Below are 16,100 nucleotides of genomic sequence, written 5' to 3'. Positions count from 1 at the left end.
GAAAATATACTGGAAGACTTTAGAGGTACCTCATGGAACTCAAGAATGAAAATGCAGCTGGGCATCTACGGTGGTACAGAGAGCTCACGGATGAACACTGCTGTTGCTCTGCATTGCATAGCAGGTTGCAGCCTTCTTTGCTTCCGAGATCTGGCTCCTTACTGCTCCTCTGTGGTGAAGATGGCACACCCAGCTACCTGCATATTTGTGCACAGGGTCAGCCTCATGGGAACTTTCTCTGATTCCTTTCCCAGTCTAAATGCCGAGGAAGTGTCTCTCATTGCCTTGTCCTGGCCAGGTCTTCACCACTGATAAACTTGATGGAATTGCATACAAATATCAAGAAAAATCAATGTAAACCCTAGGTTGGATTGTGGAAATGCTTATTAAACTGATAAAGAATCACACAGAATTATGTACCCAGTGGGATGACAACTCCTTAAATCTATGTGTATCGTTAAAGTGAGAAGAGGCCACAGTGAAATGTATTAAATGGCTTGTATTCTGGAAAACTTGGTTTATTTTGTGGTTATTGCGATCATGAATAATAATAATTGGCATCTGTGTGCCACATTGTGGAGTTTAAAGTGCAGGCTCCCTGGGAGAGGGGCACTCTTCATATTTGTAAGTAAACTGAGGTTGTGAGTCGTCATGGGCCCTGCTCAGCAGCTGCAGGGTCAGACTAGGCCTCTCGCTCTCTCAGCTGCACTATGTTGTGTCTCATGTTGTAAAGTTGGCCAGCGAAAGAAAATTTTAAATTCAACTCTGTATGTAGTAGGACTCCTCGAGTTTGGTGATTGCAGGAGCAGTGGGAAGGTTATCTTTTATCGTGATCAAGACACGGACCCCTCCTATGTCAGATCTGGTATAAGAAACATACAGAAAACTGTTACTAACCTTAACTGTTTCAAATATTAAAGTGGTGCCAAACAGTCCTAGGGATGTCTCAGTGTCCTATTACAAATGATTTTGCATAAAGGGAGCATTCTCATGATTTCCAGGGTTTGCAATACCAACTTATCTAAGCTATCTGACTGGAGATGCTACCGTCAGTCTGAAAGCTCTGTTATGGTCCTAAACACGATCCACTTCTTTAAGTAGGGATTAGATGACCAAATATTGGTTCAGTGAATGAGCATGGCCAATTCTTCTAAACATGCTATAGTCTCCTGGTCTAGGGCATTGCATTATTTTCTGACATGGAAGAAGGAAGATACTGTGTCACATGTCAAACACATATTGAGGATAATTGTAATTTTTCAGAGACTAAGAAGGGAGGGAAAATCCAAATCTTAGTCTGTTGTAATTCTTGCTTTTACAGAGGGTGGGTGATCTAGTTCAAAGGCCAGAACACATCCTGCAAAAGGGGTTGTGACAGCCTGGCACCTGTGGGAACTCAGGAAGGCCCTCCTCCGTTCTGTGCGGGACGGTCCTGCTAGTCAAAGATGATTGGGGAGCTCATAATGCTAATGATGTGTAAATGCATTTTCAGCTATTTTATTAAGCTGGCCTTTCCAGGTTCATTATCATTAATATTTATGCTTGGGATATGTTCCTCCAGAGATTCTGCAAATAGCTCTCCTATTCAGGTAAAATTTATAGCAAATTGACTAAGGGGAGGCACCCGTGAGCACAGGCTTGCACTTCTCATAGGAAATGAAAGCTTTACTTTTGGCTTGGTGTGGTCTGGATTGTCAGTCTGTAGGTCCAGGCATCCTTTAGATGGAACTAATTAACTACACTGATATGAATTAAGGGGAATATCAATGTCTGTGTGCTGGAAGGCAAGGAAGGTGTTGCAGACTCCCTGAGATCACATCCTTCTCCGTTGTCTTTGGCTCTAATTCTACATTCGCTGCTGCCACAGTCTCAATCTCCAGCAAAGGGTTCCCATTTCCTCTGGATGCAAAGGTGCGGCGATGACCCCTGCAGAGTTCCCTGCTCAGTGGGGTGGAAAGGTGTGCCTTCTTGCAAGAGTCCACACAGAGTCCTGGCACTTGCAACTGTGTCATCTGCACCTGCCACATCTCAAATGGGGCTTGTCATTTCTGGCAGGGCCAGGAGGAAGGAAGTGGCTTTACCACTCAGCCATGCATTTGCTGATGAGCCCTGGGTGGGCTGAGGAGCTGTGGGGAGATGACAGACTTGGGTATAGGATCAGAGATTATCTCTGGTACATTTTAAAACAATGGGTTCATCTGTACTCCTGAAAACATTTTTTTTGGGAGGGTATGGAGGGGTTTCACAAGAGTATGAGCCCCTAATAAGATGACAAACACCAATTCCACAGGCATGACCAGTCTAAAACAAACCCACATACCTGACTCCTGAAAGTCACCTAATCCCAGGCTCAGGGAAATCCTCACCTGTGAAAGCAGGGGGTTGAGTAGATCAGCTCTATGGTCCTTTCCTTCAATAATGGTTCTCCTTGCTGTTTGGATTCTAATAAGATCTCATTTATGTGGGAAACTGTCCACAGATGCTGAAGCTGTCCCTGAGTGAGTGGGCTTTGTAAATAGTACCCAGACCTCATGGGGCCCTGGGGATCATACCACCTGGAGGTGGAGAGGAGAGAGAATCAGGGGTTCTAAAAACAGTCCAAAAAAATTAGAAATGCAATAAGCAAATGCAACATGTGATCTTTGACAGGTTCCTGGGTTTAGAATAAAACAGCTATAAAGGACATTATTGCGACCATGGGGGAAATTTGAATGTGATTGCATATTAGATGATACTGCGTTACTCTTAAATTTCTTAAGTATGAAATTGGTGTTATGGTCATGGATATTTATGTAGTACACACAGTTGAAGCAAAGGAAAATATGAAGAGTTGGGGAGTGTGGGTGAAGCTTATATAGGTATTCATTGTGCTGTTTTTTGTTTTTTTTTTAACTGCAAGTTCAAAGTTTCTTAAAATAAAAAGTGTGGGAGATTGCCTTGCAGTCAAGTGTGCTGTAGTGTAGATCCTCCCTTCCTAGTCTCCCTGCTCCCCGTTATTCCTTGTGCATGTTGAGCGCCCCTCATGCCTGCTGTCCTTTCAGTTCTTTTTCTCCTTTGTCTGTTCTCCCAGGAGACAAAGGCAGCAGCCTCCTTGTAAGTGTAGGCCTCAGCTGGCCTGGTGGTGTGGAGAGTCTCAGGACTGTTCCCGGAGCCTGTATTTGTGTCTTGGCCACTCTCATCAGCCACTCTCAACAGCAGAGGCAGCAGAAGCTAATGCTGTTGGAGCTCACTTGGCGCAGGCACCTCCTCTGCACCAGCACAGCCGATTCTCACAAACCGACCTTGGGTAGTTCTCTTATCATTCCCTTTCACAGACAAGGCTCCAGAGCTTGCACTGCTTACAAATGGCAGAGCAAGGATATTGAAAAACCCAGGACGGATGCCTCCCAAGTCTTCCTTCTTAACCGTCATTGAGTGGATTTCAGCCTGGAGTCACACTGCCATGACCTGGAGGGCATTTTCAAAATAGACACTTTTGGGTGCCCCTCTCAGGAGTCCTGAGTTTGGCAGCGGGGCTGAGATGTCTGTCTGTATGGGCCTAGCTGTTTGACTGCTGCCTCCATTCTTTCTCTGAGTCTTTGGGGAGTTCCATCTGTGACCTGACCTGTCTCTTCTCCCATCCTCACTTGGAGAGTGAACTCCTTTAACAGAGAGGCTTGCCTCAACCCTTCCGTTCTGCTCAGACCACTGTTTACGTTGGCCATGGCAGCTGGTAGGATGCAAGCTGAGGGCTTGGAGTAGTTGAACTAATAAACTTGCCACGCACTATTCCCTCCTCTCCGCTTGCAGAGGAGTAGTAGTGGGAACTCAGGTGTAGCCCCCTGTAGATCCCTGTCGGGGAGACTTGTTCCTCCTGACTCCTCTGGGGAAGAGAGGACAGAGGCACCCAGAAGAAGAATAGCCTTCAGCTGTATCCACAGTGTTTCATTTGTTATTTTGGGGATGAATCTAAGGGGAATTAGGGTGAGTGAAAAAGTCAATACCCAAAGACTATATGCTGTGCCTTTCCATTTATGTAGCGTTCATGATATAATGAAATTATAGAAATGGGGGACAGATTAGTGGGTGCCGGGAGCCACGGGTTTCAGGCATAGATGCTACACAAGGGTATCATAAGGAGCCCTGGAGGGGCTGGAAATGTTTCTAGATGGAGTCAGTGTCAGTTTCCTGGTTGTGATATTGTACTGTGGTTTTGCATAGGTGCTGCCTTCTGGAGAAATTGGGCAGAGGGCGTAAGTGTCAGTGTCACATGAGTCTTGTTTTAAAAATAAAGAGCTTTGCCCTCTGCTAGCCTTAGCAGTGTTATTTCAGTAGATCTGCCTGTTCTGCTTCCTACTTTGTCTCTGGTGAATCCTCTCAGCTCCCACACCTCTGGCCTGTACCCCAGTACTTCTACGTAAGAATAAATAAAATCTTAAAAAAAAATACAAGATTGGGAAATTTGAACAATCTAGATTTTTGATGATATAGTGACTATATATGGTTATATATTTTCTTAAGGATAACAATTATAATACTTACAAGTAAAATAATGTGGTTTCTAGGATTTGCTTTAAAACATTCTATAGTGGCGATAACATGTAAGAGTGCAGATGAGCTCACTTGTACTATTCTCCTTACAGATTATCTTGAAATTTTTTCCAGAGTATCAACTTTAAAAATAAAACTCAATTACAAAAACAAAACAAAACAAAACAAACAAAAAAAAAGCTTAATTAAAAAAAGGGAGGCGATAATGCAGATGTGGCACAACATGAACATCTATTCTCTTCGGTTTTGGGTACATGGAAATATGTTATATTTGTTGTATGACTTTCATTATTTTCTGAATGCTTGAAATGTATATAAACAAAACCCTCTGGAGTTATCTAGACAAATGTCGAAATAGGCACTCTTGCCCAAGACCCACTCCTAGGCCTTCAGGCCCATGTGAGAGCTTTGCAAGGACTGGGAGGAAGGGCTTAGCTCTGATGCTGGCCCAGACTGCCTTCACCTTTTATAGACCTCATGTAACTAAGGAAGGCATCCAGTTCTCCTTGAGCGTTGGGACTTCCTATTTCCCTCGTCACTCCTGGTGAAAGTCTTTGGCATGTTAACAATGTGGGCAAAATGATAGTATACTGATTCTGGGAGATAGTTACTTCTAGACTAGAGACACCGCTGCACGAAAGGCCACTTTCTCACCCGTATCCTTCCTTCACTTGGTGTATTAGAATAAAGGAGACAGACGTAGCAGAATCTATGAAACAGCTAAATCACAACTTTTAATACATTCAAAGGGACAAAATGAAGACATATAGGATAGTTTTAATATGACAGTATGTCCAAAAAGATCAGGTAGATTGTAATACAATCTTAGTAATCGTTAGAGTTGGGTGTTTTCAATCCAGCATCCCAAGACGCAACTGGCTGCAGTGGGTCTATTCACAAGGATTCTGAATGACAATCAGGAGATATTCCTTATCTGTGGAGCAATAGGGACAAAAATCAATGCACTCTAAAAATTCAATTTCATAAATAAGTATTTCGGCTAATTTGCTTTTTTCTCTTCAAGAGCTATGTGGACCTAGTGTAGACAAAGTTTCCCACCTTGGTCACACATGGCACTTTTTGTTGGGATTTCAAAAATACCCCTGCCTGGGTCCCAGCCTCAGAGCTTCTGATTTCATCCATCTGAGGTAGAGCCCCAGACATCAATCAGGTTTTGGTCTGATGCACTCTTTTTTTTTTTTTTTTTTTGGTAAAGATTTCCAGGAGATTCTAATGTACAGCCAGGGTGAGAAGATTTTACAGATGTATAAAGGAGTTTGTTTGTTCTGGGCTAGATTTAGGAGCATGAGTCTATTTTTTCATTGACATGTATCAACAAAGAAGTGTTTCTGTGGCTGCTGTCTTTGGTAGGATGGGTGGATGTGCTTTTCCCCCCAGGGGGTGTATAAGACTCCACAGGCCTTTGATCCACCCCCTAAGTTATCCCTTTGGGCATAATGAGTTCACCTAAACTGAGACCCACAGCTCCTCTGTTATTTGAAAGGGGGCAAAATACAACTTCGTCCATGGTCAATTCACTAATATTCCAACAGAATTTTCTGGTTGGAATTTTTCAGATTCAGACTTCTTCATTTTGCATTTGAGAATATTGTGTCATGTGGCTTATTAAAATATTGATTCCCCATTCTTTAAAACAAAACTTTCATCCAGCAAAGTAGGAGGAGGCTTTGCATTTGAAATGTAATGCCAGATTACCTGGTGCTACCATGATTTCATGTTTCTTTGATCTGATCCTAAGAAAAGTCAGGTCGTTCTGTGGGTCGATATCACGGACTGTGCTCTTGGTTTTCATAGTCAGCTGGTGAAGAAGACCTGCATATTGAACTGTTGTTGAGTTGTCCAAGGTTGTTCGGATCGGAATGCCTATTATGAGATTTAATTTGGGGTGAAAATTTTTTCCTACTATAAAAAAGTAATTTGCACATTGTTGAAATATTGGAAAATACTGATCCTTGAACAGATGAAGGAAAAAATGATGGTAGATGTCACTCTTTGGTAACAACTTTATTTCCTTCCCATCTTTTTGTCTCCACATGATTTTAAAATATAGTTGTATAAATAAAGGGTCACCCATTTAATTGGTGAGCAGTGGTAGTGGTGCAGCAGGTTGAGTGCAGCGTTGTGAAGCTGTTCGCAGCCTCTGCAGCGTGGGTTCGATTCCCGGCTGGCCAGGGAGAAACCCACATGGGGCAGCAGAACTCTCCTGCCTCACCCGCTGCTCCCCTTAGCAGTGTATTTTGGTCCTTCTACCTGTTCTGCTCCCTGCTCTGTCTCTGGTGAATTCTCTTGCCCTCCCACGCATCTGACCTGTAACCCAGTGCTTGTATAAAAATAAATAAATAAATAAAAAGGTAAATCCTCTTAAAAAAAAACTTCATTTGAATGATAGCATACAAGTTGACTTCATTGGGGCCATTGTCATCAACATTATTTAATGGCTGTATACCTTACTAGTTTATGGATATATCATAATATAATCACCCTATTGTTGGATTGTTAGGTATTATGTATATGTGGTTTGTGTGTGTATAAATGTATTCATTTATGAGCATTTTGGAAGTTATTTGATAATTTCAGTAATTACTGAATTTGATAAATTCAGTAATAAGTTAACATATTACTATAATACAAAATGCATTCCCTCAAACATCTTGTCTACAAAAAGTCAGCCTTGAAATACTTAGTCTGTGTGTGACATGATGCTAGTTTTCTCCCCCGAAATTACAAATAGAAAGGGGTATGACCGCATATGCTAGGGAGTATATCAGATAGAACTTTCAAAACATTTTTGTAACTCCCCACACTGTATTTTGCAAACCTTCAATTGCATGTCAGAAAAATTGTATATAGCAGCAAAGACGTTGTAGTTTTACTGGGTATTCCCTGGTTTGTACTCATTCTTGGTTTAAGCATTATTAAATTTGGCTATTTGTGTGCTATATTGTTCCATTACAGGAGTTTAAACAGAACCTATTAATTTAACTGGAAAAATTTAGCCAGACAAATATGCAAGCGTAATGCAATTCACTTCAAATCAATCTAGCCCAATTCAGATCACCCAGCCCAGCACTCAGTGCTTATTGTGTAATGGGTGTGCTAGGTATTTTACATGGATTGTATTTAATCTGAGATGGCCTGAACGTTATTTTGAGAACTACCAGACATCCAGGGAATTAGAGAGAGTTGACTTGCAAATGTGCCTTTTATTTAGGAGGATATATGAAGATGAATTTGGGATTGCTGTCAGATTCCTCAAAGGAGTCTCAGGGTGGCTCTTGGCTTGCCCTGGGAGAATGTAGCTCCAGAAACCATAATGCATGATGAGCACTTTTAGAACAGTATTACAAACTGGGGATTTTATCCATATGTTTAATTCTTTGTGAGTCTCAATTTTAACTTTGAAACAGACTAATTTATTTTTCTTTAATGAAAACTATTATCTCCAGAACAGTCCTTATTAAACAAGAGGACAATATTTACAGGAAAACTTATTCAGTTTATCAGAAATATGAAACTAAATCCTTGATAATTTCTGAATTAGTATTTGTTGGCTACCTTTCTCCTAGAAGTCAGTTACCTTTCATACTCGATGAAACATTACAAGGCATGTGTCTTTAACAAGTAGGCAACTGAAAAGTAGCAAGCACGCAACCTTTTAAGAGCACTTTTTGATGCAGTTTTATTTTGTGTCCTAAATAGTGACTACCTTGAAAGCCTGCATTGCTCAGTGTCAAAATAAGAAATACAACCAGAATAAATTATTTAAAAATGGATGACAAGATTATGAATCAGATGCACAGGCCTGTTTAGTTAGTCTATTCATGATCCAAGTCAATAAATAAAACAGCTAGCCTTTCTGAATAATAAGTGCATATTGTAGAAATCCTTGGAGTTTTTCTATCAGTTATAGACATTTCAAAAAATCAATCAACAGATATTTATTGAGCTTTTTGCTTGGTACTATGTGAGGTAGTTACAAAATAATTTATTAAGAAGTAATGTTAGCACTTGGTATACAATTCATCCATTGTCCTCTTCTAAGAGGTAACCACTGCTTCCAGTTTCTTGGGTATCCTATCAGAGGTATTCTGTCCACTCAACCCTGTTTGTGTTTGTATTCTTTCACTGTAACCATTCTCTATTATGTCCTTTATTTTTTTTTTTTAATTTAATATACTTGGGAGAATTTCAGTACACAAAAGGCTAAGATCATTCATGCTAATGGATGCTTGGTAATACACAAAACTAATATATCCTCCTGATGAGCATTTAGGCTGTGCCTAGACTCTGACTTTTATAGATAAGGCTACAGAGTATGTCCTTGTTTGTGCCATTTATATGTGTAGGATAAATTCCTAAAATGGAACTCCTAGAACAAAGAGTATGAATTTGATATTGTAGAATATATGGCACTACTTTAAAATACAACTCTTTATGTTCCTAGTAAGCTGGTACTTGTCAGCTGTACATTTCTACTTTGTTTGATAGATTGTGTTTCAAAAATGAAAGGATTTGGCTAGATGACTGATAAAATTTAATGCAATTCAAATGGTGATTTGTTAGAAATGTCAAGAATATTTAAAATTAAGGACCTACAGAAATCAAGTTTAAATTCATAAGACTACATGATAGACATGACTGCCTGAGAACATGTTACACATTTTATATATTTATATATAATTTATATTCCTCAATATCTAATTCAATGATCATTGCTGTAATACTGTAAACAACAAGTGGTTTTCTAAGTAGGAAACCAATGTTGACAAAGAATCTACTCTAATAAAAATCCATACCACTTGCATTGGGATAAATTGATATCAACTTTATTATCAAGAATAGGAATCTGTGTTTCAATATTGGTGAAATCAAAAGACACTGTTTAATATAGCATATGGTGAGATCTGAATGTATAAACATGGTAGAATACCTGACTACAAATGAAGTCTGAAATTGCTAAAATGATTTGCCTAGAATTAGTAGACTAATACCACTAGTAGAGAACAAAAACACATAAATACCATCTTAGTTAAATACTGAATTTTCAGTATTAAATTTCTCAGGACTTCTGAAGGCTGTAAATGTATATTATGATAAATGGCACCTTCATCTAACATTGAGTATGCTCTTGAAATGAAGTAGTTTATTACAGTTTGGTAACACAGTATATCATAAGCTATTATTAAACATCCTTTCTATGCACTCTGGTTATTAACAATCTGACCATAAAAATCGGCCCCTCATTTATAATTTTGGAAAAAAGGTTAATTCAGCTTTCTGAAAAGTGCTCTAAATCCAAACACAACCTTATCCGGTGGAGATGAAATAGAGGAAGCTAGTAGGTATTAAAAATATTTTGTTGCCTTTGGGTAACAGAAGTGCTAATTGTGAAATCGCAGGAAGATAAAGTAAAAATCACTTTTAATCCCACCATAACATATCCCTCCCTTTTCTTCTATATGTAAGTATGTGTGTGTGTGTGCCTGGTTCTGTCTGTCCATATACACATGTATGCATGCATGTATGTATAACATAGTTATAGATAACTATATATAACTATATAGAATGTTATATATAACATATATAATGCATATATCATATAGTTATATAATTTAAACTCTCCCTTACTACTGGATAGATTTACTTATTTGCCTGTTTATTTATTGCCATTATATATAGTGTCTCAGTGAGTTGTTTTTGGACCTAAATCTTAATTATTCCTTAAGATAAATTCCTAGGGGTGGAATTTCAGATCAAAAGGTGTGGTTATTTTTCAGACCTCTGATGCATATTGCCAGGATATGGCCTTTAAATTAAAATGTTTCAAAGCAACACAGTCGATGAGTTGTCCTGGGAATCACAGGTGAATGTCTGCCCTGAACCTCAGAATCTGACCTTATTTGGAAATAGGAAATCTTCCTTGAAGATGTAATTGGTTAAGATGAGGTCACACTGTTTTTGGTGGGCCCTAATCCAGGAATTGGGATCATTCTAAGAAAAGAAAACAGACAGCTAGAAGAGAATGCTATGTAACAAAGGAGGTAGAGGTTGGAGTGATATGTCTTACAAGCCAAGGAATGCCAAGAATTGCTAGAAACCACCAAGAGCTGGGAGAGAGGCAAAGGAGCATCTCTTGTAGAGCCTTCAAAGAAAGTTTGGCTTTGCTGACACCTAGATTTCAGCTTCCAGCCTCCACAATGAAGAGAGAATACATTTCTAATCCTCAAAGCCACCAAGTGGGTGGTTCTTTGTCATAGTTGCCAAAGGAAATAAATACAGCCCCTCTATGAAAAGGCAAGCAGATAGCCCAACTTAGGGGGTGTGATAGTTCATGCAGATAGTTGAATCTTAAATCAATTCATCCAGAACTAGTGCTGGATTACTTCCTGGGAATATTAGGCATAGCTCTTAACTTACCTGGCTGATCTTCAATCCTCTCCCTCCTGATTACTTAGGCTGGCTGAATGTATTATGTTTTTTAGCATTGAATTACTTTTATTACCTTACAAAACAGTCAAATGTTTTATCTATAAAAATCAAAAGCTCCCACATTCTCAGAACTATTTAATTATAATTCTATTAAATGTTGGGTATTGTGCCAGATACTTGACAATTATTATTTCATTTAATTATCACAACCCTCAGTAAAGTAGGTTATTTCCCATTTTTAAAGATGAAGGATTGAAGTTTAGAGTTTTAACAGACTTTCATTTAGTAGTCGCTCAATAAATATTTATTGATGGATTTACTCCAAAATGATTAGCTGTGAAGTTTTGTTGCCAAGCACTAAGTTGGCAATGTGCCAAATTCATGGTTGCACTGAGTTATGTGAAATAGCTACTGTTATTTCAGTGAATGCTCTGGGATTTGTGGCACCTCTTGCCCTTAAAAATGCCTGAAGTAGCAATAAAACTGGCAGGAGTCTTTAAGAGGTTGCGTTCCACCATAGTTGAGTATAGAGCAGATGCCAGAGAAAATGCTGCACAGGTTGTTAATCGGGATGGTGGAGGAAGAGCAACCTTCTGATATCTAAGTCTACAGATTTCATAGGTAGAAATGTATTGATTTCTCATATAGTATATCCACAAAGAATATACTATAAGTAATATGCAACTTAGTTCTCAAGGATGTTTTTATTAAATATGGAAAAGAAATAATTTTATTTAAAATGAAGACTGAAACACTGTAACTTTTACATAAATGTTAAAACAAAAAATAAACTGCTAATGATATAGTCACTATTCTCAATAAATATGGTTTTATGGGTATTCCCAAAATATTACATGAGATTTACCAAGGCCTTAAAAATTATACAACCTATAGTGTTTCTTGGTAATCTATAGACAATTCTAAACATGTCTCATTCATTCTGCTCTCAGCAGAATACTTGGCTGTTAACAGATACTCAGTAGATGTCTAATAAGTAAACAAGGTAGCTATACAGCTAAAGTATCCAACGATGTGTTTTTGATTTCACATTCTGAGAGGTTTGTCTTAAGGTGTGCCATAACAGAGTGGTTCTTGGTTGGTTTGTGTGTATCAAGAAGGCATCCTGGATTAAAGTTACCTTCTGCGTTTACAACCATTGTTCCAATAACCCCTTTATGGCTCTGGATCCTCTTTAGGGTTTCTTCCACCTCTGCCTGGAAGAGATCAGGATGGCAATTAGCCAATAGGATCTTGACGGAGACCTCAATCCTAAACAGAATAATGCTTAGAAAGACACCTACACCCCTTTCTCCTTAACCTAAGGTACTGGATGCTGTAATCTTTTTGGAAGAGAATTTTGAAATTGTTAAGTCTTCTGGGTTCACGTGTGTGTTAAGACCCTTACATATAGTCCTGACCAATCTCTCAGCTTGAACTCCTCTAGAGACAGAGCTTACAGCTCATTCCATTTTTATCTGTCTTTATTTGCTGGAACAGTGTTCTTGATAGTGAATAGAAATCTTTTCCCCAATATCTTTTACTTACTGATCTTTCTGTCTTCATATGAAAATGCCATTTCTGCATGAGTTCTTTAAATATTTATAGAGCATTTCTTCTCTCTTTCTAAAAGTATCCTTTAATCAGAAATCTTATTCCCAGTCTAAAGATTTTCTAATTGGGAGTTCAGATGGTTAAATTCAGGACATTCTGTGAAAAAAAAAAAAAAAAAAAACACGAAAAACCCCCAACATGCTCCAGGGTATTCTCTTGGTAACTATAGCCTGGGCCATGAATGGTCATGGTTGTAACCCCATTTTTGGGTTTTAAACTAGCTTTGTGCATGAATCTTATGCATAGACTGTAATGTACTAGTTTTTTCTATACACATGTTAAATTTAAGGATAATCTCTTCTCAAACCTGCATATTGTTCATAATTGAGTAATCACTGGATATTCTGACTTCAAACAGAATTCTGCAGTCTTCTTCATGATGGTTTGTGATTTTTTCTCTTCCAAAATCATACAGTTGAACATTTGTTACTTTAGACAGAAAAAGTTTTCTTTCGCACCACATGTGGACAGGAACAATTACTTCCTTTTTTTTTTCCTTGCCACAGCAGCAGGTGTTTTCTGGATTTTAGGCATTTATGTACCAGAGACATGATTTTTTCCAGTCTGAATATTACCTATTTTATCTAGTATGCCCTTTAAATTATGTCACTGCTAAAAACTTGAATAAATGCATTTTCAGAGAATCTGTACATCACTACCACAAACGGAAACCTGGTATTATGTCATAAACAGAAATAACCATAAAACCAAACAAAAGGAAGAGAGACTATATTCACTGTATTTTAATGAAAAGTGCTGAGCCTGAATCTGATTTGCGGGTGAAAAATCAAAATTACCAGATTACAGATTAACAAATAGTGACAGGTGCTTTCTCCTGGATACAGGCTAACGGCTGAAAAAAAAAAAAATGGAAGGGAAATAACTTTCTCAGATGTGCTTCACTCTGGTATTTAGTATTTCTAGACCATTTACATTTTTGCCATCTTTAAGACAGACAACCACTGCCCTTGTTGATGTTCTCTCTTTTTTAACTCTCTCCTAAAAGGCTCTCTGTCCTTCCTTTCCTGCTTTTCTGGCTTCCTCTTTTCCTGATTCCTGAACCCTCCTAATACAATCTCTTAATCCCCATCACCACTTTCATGCTTTTTCATTGTTTTTTTGAAACACTTTTGCTTTTTTTCCCCCAAACTTTCCCCACCTCTATTGGCCCTTTCTTCCCCATTTTTCTTTTATCCTCCTTATTTTAGTAACGACTTTAGCTCTCCTCCCATCCCCTCTTTTCTCTTTGTTTTCCTTCCTTCTTTTCAATAACTCTGCCTTCTCCCCTTTGTCCATTCCCTTGCACTCCCTATCCTGTCCGTCCTTGCCTCTCAGGATGCTTTGCTTCCTCTCAGTTTCAAACTCTCTTTGCTGTGGATATCTCTCATCCTCCGCAGGATCTTACATCCCGCCAATCTCTGTGCCCTCTTTCTCAATACCGCCTCCACCCCCCCCTCCCCCAAGAATCTCCCATTCCAGGCCTCCCTGGTGGGGCAAGGGGTTAAGCACCGCACTGTGAAGCAATCCGCAGCCTCTGCAGCGCGAGCTCGATCCCTGGTGGGCCAGGGAGCTACCCACATGGCGCAGCAGACCTCTCCTGTCTTGCCGCTGCTCCCCTCAGCAGTGTATTTCATCAGTCTGCCTGTTCTGCTCCCCAGTCTCTCTGGTGAATCCTCACACCCCCTGCACCTCTGGCCTGTACCCCAGCTCTTGTATGCATAAATAAACCTTAAAAAACAAACAAACAAAAAAACCCCCCAAAACGCCCACTCCAGGAAAGCAACCCACCTCCCTCAATACCTTCCAGGTCTTCTACCCCTCCCCCACCCCCTTCAAGACACCCTTTCTTCTCCCTGCGACCCCAGAACCGCCAGAAATGGGTCGGTCTCAGACCGTCAGTGAGGATCCCCTTTAGTGGGCGCCCCGGAGACAAGGGTATCAGAAGGAAACCCCAGATTTACCATGGCGCGGGCAGCGAGACTCTGGGCTCAGTCCCGAGCCAGCGCTGCTAGGAGGTGCCAACAATGTTTCCACCGTTGCTAGGAGACAGGGGAGGAAGTGACCTTCCGGAAGCCAGGGCGCCGGCGCCTGCGTCCTGCAGGTGGGGCCGCTGCCGGCGGAGCTCTTCCGCCCTGAGCAGACGCGCTCGAGGCCTCCGGGCCTCCGTAGGCGGGGCTTGGGGGCGTGGGCCCCGCCCGCTCACCTGGGGCGCTCGCTTCCCGGGGGGTAACCGGGCCGGGAGTTGGGGCGGGGGAGGGGTGGTTGTAGGCCCCTCTGGGTCTTTCCTTGGTCCGTTTATCCCTTCATTCCTGAATGAGGAAGTAACAACCACTTCCTCATTCGAGAGCAATTTCTTGACTACCAGGCTTTCCTCTGGGTCCGCGGTTGTGCGTTCTAACTGGGGAGACAAACAAAATGGGACTAATGAAGCTGTACTAGCAAAGTGTGATGAATGCTGGGGATTGGGGTAGAGGGCAGCAAGTGAACAGGACAGGAGTCCATCAGACCCCAGTCTTTGGCCACTGCAGTTATTTGTAAAGAGACTCAGCTGCCATGTGACACTCGGGGTGCTCTCTACAGCTCTGCCCTGTGCAGTGTTGATAGGTGTGGTCACCCCAAGACAGTTTTTTAAAATTACATCGTTGCTTATGTTTGTACAGCAGTTGCTCTCTTTCCTCAGGTGTAATCCCGTAAATTCTCCCATCACCCCATTACCTGTGAACCATCACCATCACCATCACCTCTGGTGCTCTCCCCTCCCCTGTTGTAGGCCTCAGATCTATGGCCAGCTGGCAAGGTTTGTCTTCTTGACCTTTTGTTTGGTGGTTCTGTATTTCACATATAAGTGAAACCGCTTGATAATAGTCTTTTTCCTTCTTAGACTATTTCGCTTTGCATAATCCCTTTCAACACCATCCATATTGCCACAAATGGCATGAGTTTGTCGTTTTTCATGGCTGAGTAGTAGTCCATTGTGTATATATACCACATTTGTTAAAAATAAACTGTTACACCATTGAACACTGTAATCATATCTATATATGTTAATTTATGGCCTACATCCCAAAAGCACTAGGGCATGTTCCATGTTACTTCTTAAACTCTCATCAAGTTGTTCAGTCAGTTGACTTGCTGGTTACCAATATTTTTTTTTTTTTTTTTTTTTTTATAGAGGCATGTTTTTATTTATTTATTTATTTTGCTTGCTTGTTTTGTTTATACATGCACTGGGTACAGTCAGAAGCGCGGGAGAGTGAGAGAATTCACCAGAGCCAGAGCGGGGAGCAGAACAGGCAGAAGGACCGAAGTACACTGCTGAGGGGAGCAGCGGGCGGCAGGAGAGGTCTGCGCACCATGTGGGACCCTCCTCCGGTGGCCGGGGAGCAGCCGGGGATTGAACCGGCGCCGCCGAGGCCGCGGGCAGCTTCGCAACCCAGCGCTCAACCGCTGCGCCACCGGGGAGGCCCTACCAATATTTTTGTTTAATCCATTAGATTCTTTATTTTTTG

At 40.6% G+C, this 16,100-nt stretch overlaps 1 protein-coding gene across 1 annotated transcript; it reads right to left on the bottom strand.

The window, feature by feature from the left end:
* Positions 1–5,420: 5,420 nt before the first annotated feature.
* Positions 5,421–15,511, bottom strand: DYNLRB2 (dynein light chain roadblock-type 2; the record flags this gene model as incomplete). The annotated part of the gene is made up of 5 exons (XM_084256834.1): positions 5,421–5,464; positions 6,247–6,414; positions 12,119–12,194; positions 14,795–14,989; positions 15,431–15,511. 5 exons carry the CDS (start codon positions 15,509–15,511, stop codon positions 5,421–5,423), a joined length of 564 nt encoding a protein of 187 aa, XP_084112960.1.
* Between the last annotated feature and the right edge of the window lie 589 nt (positions 15,512–16,100).

The sequence above is a fragment of the Talpa europaea genome, assembly GCF_964194135.1.
Source record: "Talpa europaea genome assembly, chromosome: 16".
NCBI classification, from domain to species: Eukaryota; Metazoa; Chordata; class Mammalia; order Eulipotyphla; family Talpidae; genus Talpa; species Talpa europaea.
This window is presented reverse-complemented; position numbering and strand designations above follow the sequence as displayed.